The following is a 12,586-nucleotide window of genomic DNA, read 5'->3' as shown; positions in this document are numbered from 1 at the left end:
TTAACAATGTATGCATTGGTCAACTTAAAATGTTAGTACTAATTTGCTTAGTAGAAGAAAATAAGGAAGTTAGTGTTGAGGAAGTTCAGTACAACCTTCTTCCCATGTTGTCAGACATTTGTCATCGCCCTATTCAGGAAATCATAAGATCACTCACAAGCTTTCAAGCTACAGACATGAAGCGGTTGTTTTGGCTGCCTTTCCTGCTCGTCCACCTGGCCAGGACAGGTAAGAAATTGGCACTTCTTTGGGGAACGACATACGTAATAATTCACAATGTCACATTAACAAAATGGAAATGATTGCAGACAACTTTGCTTTGACAGCAATTCCGCAACTGTTCTGAAAGACATTATAGATGGAAGTTGATCAAAGGCTATTTGTTGGTCTATATTCCAGGAAGCACACAAAAATCAGAGAGCTGCTTGTTGCAGCCCAAAGTGATGTGGAACAAAATAGGAAAAAAAGCTGTTCTAAGTTGTATGGTTAATTCAAACTGTACAGCTGCACACCTGCAGTTCAAATGGTTTGTGGTCAAAGAAGGTTCCCATGAGCATCTTAAATTGACTGAAAGGCACAGTCTGAATATAGAGTCTTTGGAAATTAAATCACTTAATGTCAGCGACACTGGGATCTACCTCTGCGCTGCAGAAGAAACAAAAGGAGCAGAATGCTGCCTACCCTTTGTAGGAGAGGGAACAGCTCTTATAGTGGGAGGTAAGGAGGCAGTAGCCTGTGAAAAGAAAAATCTCTCATAGATGCATTGGTGACATGAATAAGATAACCAATTTTGTTTCTTTTCCATTTCAGAAAGAGCTAAATCAAGGGTGAGGAACCTCCTATTGTGGTTATCATTTACCCTCTTGGCCATCTATAGCTTGGCTTTAGTGGCACTTATCATTGTAAGGAAGGTAAATTATGACTATCTCCTGAGTCAGTGATCATGCGTACAAAACAAAAAAATGAAAGTTTGCCATAAACTTTACTTTTCTGTTTCAGCATGGCTGTAACCTGACCTTCAGCAAAAAGACATCTAAAACTCAAACGGTAATTGCAGTGTCTCTGTTTTTTTGTTTTTTATTGTGCTGTTTTCTAAATGGGGAAAAGCCCACAAGAACAAAAAGAGGAACAAGAAACAAAGGCGCAGTAAATTCCTGCACAGAAAAAGCTCTTGAACCATCATGATTGAAAGGCTTGATTTTCCTGTAAATACACATCAGTTTTATTGTGAATTTTGAACATTTTCCAACAGGATAGCTTAATGAACAAAACACAGTTCAGAGATGTCCTGCAAGAACTCCACAGCAGGCGGAATTTGAACAAAAGGAAACAAAGTACAAGCGGAAATGGTACCCAAGTTGAGGTAAATTATGTTGCAGCAGGGTCACAATTACTCAACAGAAAGATTGTAATAACCTCTGCTGTTGCATTAGGCTAAAAACAACTCTTGTCTTTCCAGGCAGTAAGTGTTGACGTCAACATCCCTACCGATGACATCTACCAAAATGTCTAAGGTTCATCTTACGCTGTTAAATGACAGCTTCAGGAGGATATTAAAACGCTATGAAACGTGTGACTGTTACGTGAATAAGCGAATGACAATTGAGTCAGGGCACTGGTTGGTCTTCAAGTTTGCCAATTAAATGAGATATTTACTGCACAGTAATGGTGTTGAGTCAGTGTTCTCAGCAGCGTCACATTAGCTGTCTCTCTGCACAGTCCTTTCTAATCTGACCAACTAGTCCATGCAAGTTTATTCCTGAATTGTAATTGGAGGATTTTTCACACAGAATGGAGGACTGAATGCGAAATAGTATGAATTATTTTGAATGAAGACCCAAATGTTTGACATGGCATGCATTGTTATTAGAGGAATAGCAAGTTTTATACATCAACATTAGTAAAATAAAAGCAAAGTAGGCACTAAGTTCTTACCACTTAGTGCCTGAGTTGCTGTCAGTCTCAATCACTTCAACTTTGTCATATTACCACTAACAGTTGACAGCCCCATATTTTTGGCAGTATAGTGTATGAGTGTCAATCGTTACATATGTTGCTTGTGTATCAGGCTGAAGGGTGTACAGTGTATAATGTGCTACTGTGTCTGGACAAGTTACCTTTTGCAGTAGTCTAAGAGTCATTTTCACCCATATTTAATGATTATCGCCTCAGGCTGGAAGTTTAATACTATGTGCCAATCAGCATGCTGAGGGGTCATCAGCGTTATGCTGTATCTTTTTTGTTTTTTTAAAGACATTTGTCAATTTTACGCTGAAATTTAGTCTTAGTGCTGCTTTTAGTTTCTTTTTTAATTAGGTCACTTTAATTTGACCTATGAATTGCTTGGACACAAAAATACCTCTGAACTCAAAGAATAAACCACAGTTTGCTGCAACACATACAGGGGTTGGACAATGAAACTGAAACACCTGTCATTTTAGTGTGGGAGGTTTCATGGCTAAATTGGATCAGCCTGGTAGCCAGTCTTCATTGATTGCACATTGCACCAGTAAGAGCAGAGTGTGAAGGTTCAATTAGCAGGGTAAGAGCACAGTTTTGATCAAAATATTGAAATGCACACAACATTATGGGTGACATACCAGAGTTCAAAAGAGGACAAATTGTTGGTGCACGTCTTGCTGGCGCATCTGTGACCAAGACAGCAAGTCTTTGTGATGTATCAAGAGCCACGGTATCCAGGGTAATGTCAGCATACCACCAAGAAGGACGAACCACATCCAACAGGATTAACTGTGGACGCAAGAGGAAGCTGTCTGAAAGGGATGTTCGGGTGCTAACCCGGATTGTATCCAAAAAACATAAAACCACGGCTGCCCAGATCACGGCAGAATTAAATGTGCACCTCAACTCTCCTGTTTCCACCAGAACTGTCCGTCGGGAGCTTCACAGGGTCAATATACACGGCCGGGCTGCTATAGCCAAACCTTTGGTCACTCATGCCAATGGCAAACGTCGGTTTCAATGGTGCAAGGAGCGCAAATCTTGGACAATGTGAAACATGTATTGTTCTCTGATGAGTCCACCTTTACTGTTTTCCCCACATCCAGGACAGTTACGGTGTGGAGAAGCCCCAAAGTAGCGTACCACCCAGACTGTTGCACAGAGTGAAGCATGGGGGTGGATCAGTGATGGTTTGGGCTGCCATATCATGGCATTCCCTTGGCCCAATACTTGTGCTAGATGGGCACTGCCAAGGACTACCGAACCATTCTTGAGGACGATGTGCATCCAATGGTTCAAACATTGTATCCTGAAGGCGGTGCCGTGTATCAGGACGACAATGCACCAATACACACAGCAAGACTGGTGAAAGATTGGTTTGATGAACATAAAAGTGAAGTTGAACATCTCCCATGGCCTGCACAGTCACCAGATCTAAATATTATTGAGCCACTTTGGGGTGTTTTGGAGGAGCGAGTCAGGAAACGTTTTCCTCCACCAGTATCACGTAGTGACCTGGCCACTATCCTGCAAGAAGAATGGCTTAAAATCCCTCTGACCACTGTGCAGGACTTGTATATGTCATTCACAAGACGAATTGATGCTGTATTGGCCGCAAAAGGAGGCCCTACACCATACTAATAAATTATTGTGGTCTAAAACCAGGTGTTTCAGTTTCATTGTCCAACCCCTGTAACTGACACCTTAACTTTGTTTTAAGCCAGGTTTAACAAATTCGGTCTTATGTTTTTAGTAACATTTATTCCTCAAAATAGTTATATTTGAAAAAAAAAAAAAAAAAAAACATGGATAACCTTTAATAACCATTTATTTGTACCAACAAATTGCTTTTAAAAGAAATATGTTAAAGGACTGTTTGTTTCAAATACTTTTTAATGGTTGCTATTTTGTTATATTTAAAAGTTGTCACAGAACAATAAGACCTTTCATGTCATTGCACCTATATTGCATATTAAATTGTTTCTGTTATACCCCTAAGAAGCCCTGAAAATAAAAATATTGCAAATGAACCTTAAAACTGTAGAGCTGGTTAAACATTGTGTACTTAAGTGATATTATTGTTATTGCATATTCAAGAAAACTATCCAGTTTTACCATCAACTTGGTTTACTGCCTCAATAGGAGGCATAGTAGGTATTCAGACCAAAACGCCCTGGATTAGTGATGTCTTTGGAAATATTTGTTGCCCTTTTCAAATAATAAATCCTGTACAGGTTTTCTACTAGTGGTAATGCTATTCCAGTGACTACATGCGTTGTTTTTTGTTTTTTTTTCTCTTTTACAAAATCCTGTGTACCCTCTTAGTCATTATTGCAGCTGCAATACAAAGACTTCATACTGCTCATCAAACTGCTTTTTGTTGTGGATTAATAATAGCTGATCAGCAGTTTCAGTGGGAGGTTAGCTCTCCTTAACTTCCTCTTTGAGGACTTAAAACTATTCACTCTCTCCATGGCCTCTGGTTTGTATTGGTCTGTTGTCCCAAAATCCCCAATATTCTCCTTTGTCTTTTTGGTGTTCAAAATTATGTTGTTAACATCAAACTACTTTGCCAGGTTCTAAACCTCTTCCTTATATGCTGTATCATTGTTTACAATACTTCAAAAGAGAGCTGTAATATCTGCATGTTTCAAAATCTTGAGTCATGAGTTAAAGGTGCAGACAGAAGGGGGCTTAGCACACAGCCCTGTGGAACTCCTGTGCTAAGGGTGATGCTGGAGGGTCGGTGACAATCAGCATTATCCAAACAGTGAGCAGATAGGAGAAAGTAAGTCCAAATGTGTGGCTCATCAGATGGGCTAGTACTATAGTAATAAATGCCAAGCGAAAGTCCACATAGAGTCCCGACACTTACAAACTGGTGTAAGTGTTGGGCTTTTCTAGGTGTGAAAAGGGCAAAGTGTAGAACAACAGAAATGGTGTTCTCACCTGATCTAGATCATCTGTGACGGTGGATGGATGAATCCCACGTACAGCTGTAGTACCTGATGCTATTATTAGAGAAATGGTAACTGCAACAACATGTTTCCTCTAATGCATTTATCTGAGTGTAACTATGGTGCACAGTGTAACCTGTGAAAGTTTTAAATATGCTAAGAGGTCCAAAAATGAAGAGGTAAAAGTGGATTGCAATGCTACTGGGCTTTTAAACAGTTACCAAGCATAGACAAAAAATAAATAAATAAAATACTTGTAATATTAAAGGTTATCCAACATTGGTGCAACACAGACTCCTCTGTTGCCTATAGGAGCACACCAGAATGCCTGGCTCCTTAAAAGTATAAGCATTAAAAATAAATGTTACCTTGGGAATTTTGCTCATTGCATTATAAATCATGCTTAAAACAGAAATGTGTTCAAAAACTCTTTTAATAAAACCTTCATAATGACTTGTACAAAAAAAAAAAAAAAGAAGAAGAAGAGTTCAATATTGGCATTACAAATTAAGCACCTTGCACCTTTATTGCACCAGTCTCAATTACGGCAACAAATAATCTGATAACAACAATTCCACTGTAAGGCATCTATTCCAGTGTACTTTTAACAGTTTTATCTGTTCAGTGCAACTACAAGAACTGCATAAGCGACACAGATTCATTCGGTGTACATTTCAATTGACAAATACGTTTCTTACAAGGATTCTAAGCATTTCTGTCTTTTTCAAATCAAAACTTGTATTTAATTTTAATATTTGTAATACATTTAATATCAGTGTGATATTTCCTACTAAACCTACTTTTTCCAAAAGAGATGAAAAAACTTACTATAATTGTTTTTTAGTTTATATTCTCAGCAGAAAATGATTATCATAAGACAAAGATCAAACCTGGAGTGCGAGTGCCCTGTGAGGTAAAACATTAGGCCAACCTACTGATGAGCAGTAAACGTCGATGTAAATGTCACTATTATGCATTTCTTTTGCAGCAAAATAGATTACACTTATAGAGTTTTCTATTGAGACTATTTGATGCATTGGTTTCTTTTCTCAGAACAAAATGAAAAGTGATTTTTGCCTGAGAAAGTCAAATAGTGGATGCAGTTTTAAAAACAGTGGGGAGGTAATAACGCAGATTTTAAATCTATGCCACAGCTGGAGGAAACCTGACACAGCTGGTGATGAAAATCACAAAAGGTGGAGGTTTTGTTCCTTGTATAGAAAAGTGGTTTTTTTAAATAAATCAAATATTTGGAACTGTTGATTGTTATCTACTTGATTTAACCAATCAAATGTCACATCAAAACTCTTTCCTTTGAAAATGTTATAATCACAAGGAAAAGAAAGTACATCTGTAGTCAAGGTTTGATGGATCAGGATGTCATCAAAATGATTTGGTCTTTACCAGCTTCTAACATTATTTATATCTTATCTAAAGTGTACAAAGATATACATCAGACTCCACCATGTAATGTTTTTTAACCAAAACAAGGTCACAATGGAAAACTAAATATACACCTTCTGCTTCTGTAGGATTTAACAGGGACAGTAGCAGCCAGTTGTTGCTAATTAAAATGTTGTTGATCTATAAATTCAGTAAGTGTGATAACCTATATATATATGTGTGTGTGTGCGTGTCCCTAGTGCCTCCCCAGCCCCGCTCTAACTCCGCCCCTAAGTACCGACAAGAATTTAAAAGGACTTTCACCCCTGCATGTACCTCATCATTTGTAAAGAAATTATTAGTTAACCTGATTGCTAAAGAATGTCACCAAACAAGAACAAAACGAAACCAGCCTAAAAACACATCTTCAGCATTCTGAGGATACCAACATTAGGTGTCAATGTACTTGAGGTCAACAGTGTGACTGTTGCGGATGGAAAACGGCCTCCAAGCCAGAACCTGCAGAACAGCAACACACATGGGAACCAGGCAGACCAAGTAGAACATTACACTGTGGAGGCTTTCCAAAGCACTAGAAACAAGGAGATACAAAACAGTCATAGGTTTACTTTCATTTACAGCTGGTCAACACATTTCACAAGCTAATTATTTCAAAAAGGTCTCAAAACCATTTGTTTTCTGATACATTAATATGGTGTAATTCTATTTTATACAAACTAATTTCCTATTTGACTCCAAAAAGCAAATATTGCCATGGCTCTAAATTATACCAGTGGCCTTTGAACTGAAAGAAGTAGGACATAATCTATTAAACATTAACTGACACAGCTGAAGGTAAGATTATGAGAAGAAGCAGACCCATGTTTGCTTCAGTTCCTAGAATGTGTTATTTGCACTATTTAACTTAGTGTATAATAGAGCTTTAAGTCATTTTTATAGTAAATTGATCAACTGGGCAAAGAGTTGATCAAAATAAAAATCAGTTTTGAATCACTAAAAAGGAAAATATGTATTTGGGACTCAAAACAACAATTAAAAACAAAAAAGGTAAAATAATTGATTTGAATAATAAGAAAATAAACTTATTTAATTAATTCCAACTTAAACTCACTATATTTGTAACAGTCATTTTTAACACAACCAATATGGTCTGTTGTATATTATGTGAAATATTTTCATTTTTTGCAATATTTTCGCAGCTTTCTGTCGGAAATTGATTATAAATCTTTCTTGATAAAAAATTGGTAAAATGGCCTGCACTTGTATAGCTCTTTATCAAGTCCCCAGAGACCCCAAAGCTCTTTACTCAGTCATCTATCCATTCATACACACATTCACACACCAACAGTGGTGAGCTACATTGTAGCCACAGCTGCCTTGGGGAAAACCGACAGAAGTATTGGTACCATACAATTCTTCTTGAAAATGAGCAACTAGTTCATTCCAAAAAAATTATAAGTTTTAAAACTGTTTATTGGTCAAAAGGAACTATTGACTAAAGAATTAAGTTCTGTATTTTTACATGTTAGAATCCCTTTTTATTCTAGATACTAATGGATCAACTGTAAAAACACGAGTAAAATCAATATTTATATAGAAACTCTATACATTCATGTATATTTTAGGTGGATGAGCCTTACTGATAAAAACATTACTACTGACAATTTTCATAAATGCGCCAAAAGCAAAGATTTGCCCATGAAACAAGCCATAACCAATCGGTTCATAAAAGTTAAAGAACAAATAATAAAAAAAATAAACCAACAAATCGTTGTCGGTGCAATGAAGTGTCCATACCTTTGATTTGACTCCTGGGCCACATCCTTCAGCTCCTCATATCCAAAGTGGTTCAGGATATTAAGGACTATCATCGGAGCCAAAGACTGAGCTGGCTTGGTGAACAGAGCATTTGTTCCAAACACCATAGAGGAGAGAGGAGAGCTAAAAAAGATCCACAAGAACAAGGACGGTTTTAATAATTAGCTTGGTTGTCCATAATTACACAGTTACTGGCACTTGGTGGAAAAAAAAAAAAAACGTACAACTAAATGGTTGCTATAGAGACTAGAGGTGCCATGCTTTGCTGCAGTGAGCTTTGGAGATTTTATTTACCTCCCATAACATCCTCTTCACTAAATGTGATAGCAAGATAAATATGGGTCCTCGTCCAACTTTGTTTGTTGCATTTGCCGCTTTTTTTAAACTTTTTGATTATTGCTTTGACTGGAAATTTGGGCTGTAATTTAATTTGCAAGTGTACTGGACGTATGTAGTATTTTCCTTGTCTTACAGACTAAATGCTTGTATGCTACATTTTTGTATTTGCGAAAAAGATTTTGAATATTCTGCATTATTTTTTCTTCCACTTTACAATTATTTGCTACTTTGCGTTAGAGTGTCACATAAGATTCCAATATAATTCATTAAAATTTGTAGGTGCAATGTCAAAAAATGTAAAACTCTTGACCTAAAACGGACGACTTTTTTTACTGTAACTAATCACTGTTTTGATCCCAGACAAAAGCCTTCTTTAGTTTTTAACTGAAATACAGCATTAGACATTAAAACTCAAATTAATAAACAAAAAGCTACACCAAATGAGCTATCTTTTATAGATAGCTATCTATAAACTTTCATACAGCTATCTAATTTGCATTTTTAGATATATTAGGAACACTGCTCTTTAAAAGCAACTAAAATTTTTTTTTTTCCAGAGACAGCCTTCTGAATAAATACCAGGAAGATGAAGAATAAAAATCAAGCAATGTCTTGAAATTTTCTGAAAGAAGCCCCATGAAATTGGTTGGGGAAAATGTAATCATTAAAAGGGTGTCTAAAAACATTTAAAGTCTTTCCAAGAAATCTGGAAAATACATTAAATTGCATTGGTATAAAATTTCTGTACCTGTGTATTCATTTGTTTACCTGCGCTTGTATTTCTGCAGATCTATGTCAATAATGTCAGCCAGAGGCAAGCCAAAGAGACTGAAGGCTGCTTGAATTATAACCCTGCATGAAGGAATCAGAGCACAAAATAAGTTCAATGTTATACACAGAAAACAGTCTGCAGTACAATCAAAGCTAAAGCTTCTTACATATTTATAGTGAGGAAAAAGGCCAAGAAGTAGTAACGTTGAGGTCCAAGTGCAAGCATGAGGGCTGCCATTCCAGCCTCAAAGATAAAGGTAAAGAGGATGATCCTGTAGTAGCCAATGCTATGCAGCAGACTCTGACTACTCAGAACTAAAAGCTAGGGAGGACACAGTGAGTCAAAAGCATAAATAATTGGAGAGATGGTCACAAAAAGCAACATGTAAAAACGTGTTTCTGCCAATGAAACTTGTAGTAATGTTCTAATTGATCCTTTTATTGAAAAGGTTGAAGCAACTAAGGGAATTTACCTGTGGTAAGATGAATCCCGCTCCATACATAAAGCTCTTGGCTAGTGACGGAAGTGCATCTGGAGGAATCAGGTGCTCCGTGAATATCATGGTGAAATTATTAAAGAAAGCCAACATAAACACCTGAAAGAAGTTCATCATCACAAACAGCTGAAAGTCCTTGTTGGTGAGAATCTGCCATGTCAACGACTTCAACATGAAGATGGAGCACGCCGTTTTACCTGCCACCTGGTTGGCACACCCATGAACATCTGACTCAATTATTTTAGAATCAAAGCGGCTTTCACTGTACATGCCAGTGTACATCATGCAGATGCAGCTTATTACAGCAATCAGCACCGTGAATGCCTGGAAAGCTTCGAAGTTTTCCATGTTTGTGGACACCATGCCACAGAACAGAACGCTGGAGGACCCAATGAGAGAAGCCACCTGAGACAAAGACCAGATGAGGCATAAGTATGATGATTCTTTTGTTACTTTAAGGAATCCAGGGAAGAGATGGTTGGCTTACCTGACTGTATTTTATAAGTCTTAAACGATTCTGATGGTGGCTGGAAATCTCTGCAAATAAGGCACATTGTGCCAGCAACACAAAAGTCAGCAAGGCATCAAAGGCACACAGCGCCACTGTCAGGTGTAAGCCATTCAACCAGTCATCAGGGGAGTAGGTGCGCCACGGGAACCAGGCAATGAGAAAGGCCAGCGAGTAGAGAGGAGCACCGTACAGAATGGAGAGACGTCGCTGAGAGCAGCAAGGCACTCTGGAGTTATCTTGCAAGTAACCAAACAGAGGGTCATTGATGGCGTTCCACACCATGTACACCACCTGTGGGCACAGATTATTTTAACAAGATTCCTAAGCAGTAAGACAAGAACAAGTCAGATTCAATGGTTAAATCTTTTAGGAGCACATTTAAAGGACAAAAAGATATAACCAGTATAGATCATATCATAAAATCATTTGCTGATTTGTGATCTTGCATCTGGCTGCTCTGTTCCCTCAAAAACAGCTACTGTTCTGTCATTATTAAAAAAAACTTTAAAATGCACTGAACCTACTAAAGCCCGTTGAAAATGGGCAAATCAGAAATGTATGTATTTGTAATAAATTATGAACTAAATGGAGATCTTTGCAAACATGGTTTATTTAATTGAGTGGTTAATTGTAAAAACTATAATTAACTATATAACTAACCGGTTTAAAGAAAGAGCAGATTTACATTACTGGACTTTCATCTGTGACAGAACGTTTAGGTGTGCAAACATACAAAAAATATTTTTCTTACTTGTGATTGGTGGAAAGCTCCTTCAGCTATATTGTACTTGTTCAAAAAGAGTTTGACGTAGTAGAAGCTAAAAATATTGTTGATCATGGCTGACCCCAGTGTAGTCATGGCATATGCAAAAGCTGCATGGTTGATCCCAAAATTCATCCATTGTCGGACCATGCTGCTGGTTATTCCTCGAGGGTGCACACCTGAAACAGATCTCTCTCCGTCACGGCTAAAGATCGGAAGCGAAGACGTGTAATATTTGCTTAACGTTATGCATTGCAAATGGTATTATTAAAATGTAAAAGTCCGTCAACCGTAATGAGGAAAAGCGTATTCAGAGTAGTCACGTTTTGTTTAAGTTTTCGTAGTTCCATTTGTAGTTGACGGTTTCCGTCAACGTGAATATCAACAAGAAAAATCTCCACAAACTACAACATCCTGTCTAACTTGATTTCTGGACGGACTTTTGTTAAGAAAAACTCACAGTTGATTGGCTACAGAAATTCATTTCTTCTGCCAAGCGCTCTGTGATTGGACGATAGACATGCCGTTCGTCTAACAACGAAGATGCGAGTGCATCCGCCATATTGAGAGTGGCTGGTTCCTATGAAAATTGATGCAGGTATGGTTAGGGAGTCGTTGTCAATGAATACAGAGATGGATGAAAAAGTTCATTTATTTCTGTAACTCAATTCACAAAGTGAAACATATTTATTTTATGAATTACACACAAACTATTGTTTTCAAGCCTTTATTTCTGGTAATTTTGACGACTTTCTTAAGATTTACTTTAAAGTATTACATCAGACAAAAAAAAGAACAGAAATCTGGGCAAAATGAAAAGCATGCTCAGTACCTGCTTAAAGGTTGTTCTTTTCAAAAGGTACTTTCAATCTGCAAAATGCTTCCTTGGATCACATACAGTAATTTATTGAATATGGTTGTATATGCAATACATTACAAAACACTTAAATGTACCTTAATATACCTCTGACAATATACCGAAGTGCTAAACAATTTAGCTGATCTAATTTTAGTTAAAACCAACCAATATTTAGTTTAGCTGTTTTATTTTGCCAAAACATTATATTTAAACAGTCTTATGAATAACATCTATCAAAACATTTTATTACAAAAATGACAATAATCATTACTTACTTAATTTTATGTCAGCGTGCCATTGCAAGAAAAGACAAAAATCCTCAGTGTTACGCGTTTACACAAAGGCAAATGGTTGCTATCATTAAAATAAAACCTAATTGAGCTTAATGTAAGGTCTGTCAATGAAAACATTCGAGTGTTTGTAAAGACCTTCAACCTGAGATGGCGCCATAAATTATAACACCGGGGTACACCAACACTAATACAGTACATTACAATGCAATACATTTTACATATTATTATTACATGCCCTCTACAATATGGCGGCGACGTTGACGGTTTCTATGCACCAGTTAGCGCCCTCTAGTGTCTCGAAAGTAAGACAGGAAGTTGCGAAAACAAAAACAGTTTTTAAAAACATTTTAAAGTGTTTAACATTATTGTAGACTACAGGGATTGATTAAAATAAGGTGAACTAAGATAAGGG

At 37.1% G+C, this 12,586-nt stretch overlaps 2 protein-coding genes across 2 annotated transcripts; one reads left to right on the top strand and one right to left on the bottom strand.

Moving 5' to 3' along the window:
- Window positions 1–104: 104 nt before the first annotated feature.
- LOC124863284 (immunoglobulin superfamily member 6-like) lies at window positions 105–1,660 on the top strand. The gene is made up of 6 exons (XM_047357607.1): window positions 105–228; window positions 400–717; window positions 811–911; window positions 1,000–1,047; window positions 1,253–1,363; window positions 1,460–1,660. The coding sequence occupies exons 1-6, from the start codon at window positions 105–107 to the stop codon at window positions 1,511–1,513; spliced, it is 756 nt and encodes a 251-aa protein (XP_047213563.1). The 3' UTR covers window positions 1,514–1,660.
- A 3,674-nt stretch (window positions 1,661–5,334) lies between these two features.
- Window positions 5,335–11,449, bottom strand: mfsd13al (major facilitator superfamily domain containing 13a-like). The gene is made up of 7 exons (XM_047356120.1): window positions 11,011–11,449; window positions 10,236–10,550; window positions 9,725–10,153; window positions 9,419–9,573; window positions 9,249–9,332; window positions 8,121–8,264; window positions 5,335–6,894 (listed from the first exon to the last, which is right to left on the bottom strand). The coding sequence occupies exons 1-7, from the start codon at window positions 11,170–11,172 to the stop codon at window positions 6,753–6,755; spliced, it is 1,431 nt and encodes a 476-aa protein (XP_047212076.1). The 5' UTR covers window positions 11,173–11,449; the 3' UTR covers window positions 5,335–6,752.
- Window positions 11,450–12,586: the final 1,137 nt, after the last annotated feature.

Source organism: Girardinichthys multiradiatus, chromosome X (genome assembly GCF_021462225.1).
Source record: "Girardinichthys multiradiatus isolate DD_20200921_A chromosome X, DD_fGirMul_XY1, whole genome shotgun sequence".
In the NCBI taxonomy this organism is placed as follows: domain Eukaryota; kingdom Metazoa; phylum Chordata; class Actinopteri; order Cyprinodontiformes; family Goodeidae; genus Girardinichthys; species Girardinichthys multiradiatus.
This window is presented reverse-complemented; position numbering and strand designations above follow the sequence as displayed.

Coding starts and splice junctions, on each gene's coding strand:
- LOC124863284 (XM_047357607.1), top strand. CDS start 105: ATGTTGTCAGACATTTGTCATCGCCCTATTCAGGAAATCATAAGATCA. Junction 912..999: donor CACTTATCATTGTAAGGAAG/GTAAATTATGAC, acceptor TTTCTGTTTCAG/CATGGCTGTAACCTGACCTT. Junction 1,364..1,459: donor GAAATGGTACCCAAGTTGAG/GTAAATTATGTT, acceptor TTGTCTTTCCAG/GCAGTAAGTGTTGACGTCAA.
- mfsd13al (XM_047356120.1), bottom strand. CDS start 11,172: ATGGTCCGACAATGGATGAATTTTGGGATCAACCATGCAGCTTTTGCA. Junction 9,333..9,418: donor TTTTTCCTCACTATAAATAT/GTAAGAAGCTTT, acceptor TCCTTCATGCAG/GGTTATAATTCAAGCAGCCT. Junction 6,895..8,120: donor GCCCAGGAGTCAAATCAAAG/GTATGGACACTT, acceptor CCTTGTTTCTAG/TGCTTTGGAAAGCCTCCACA.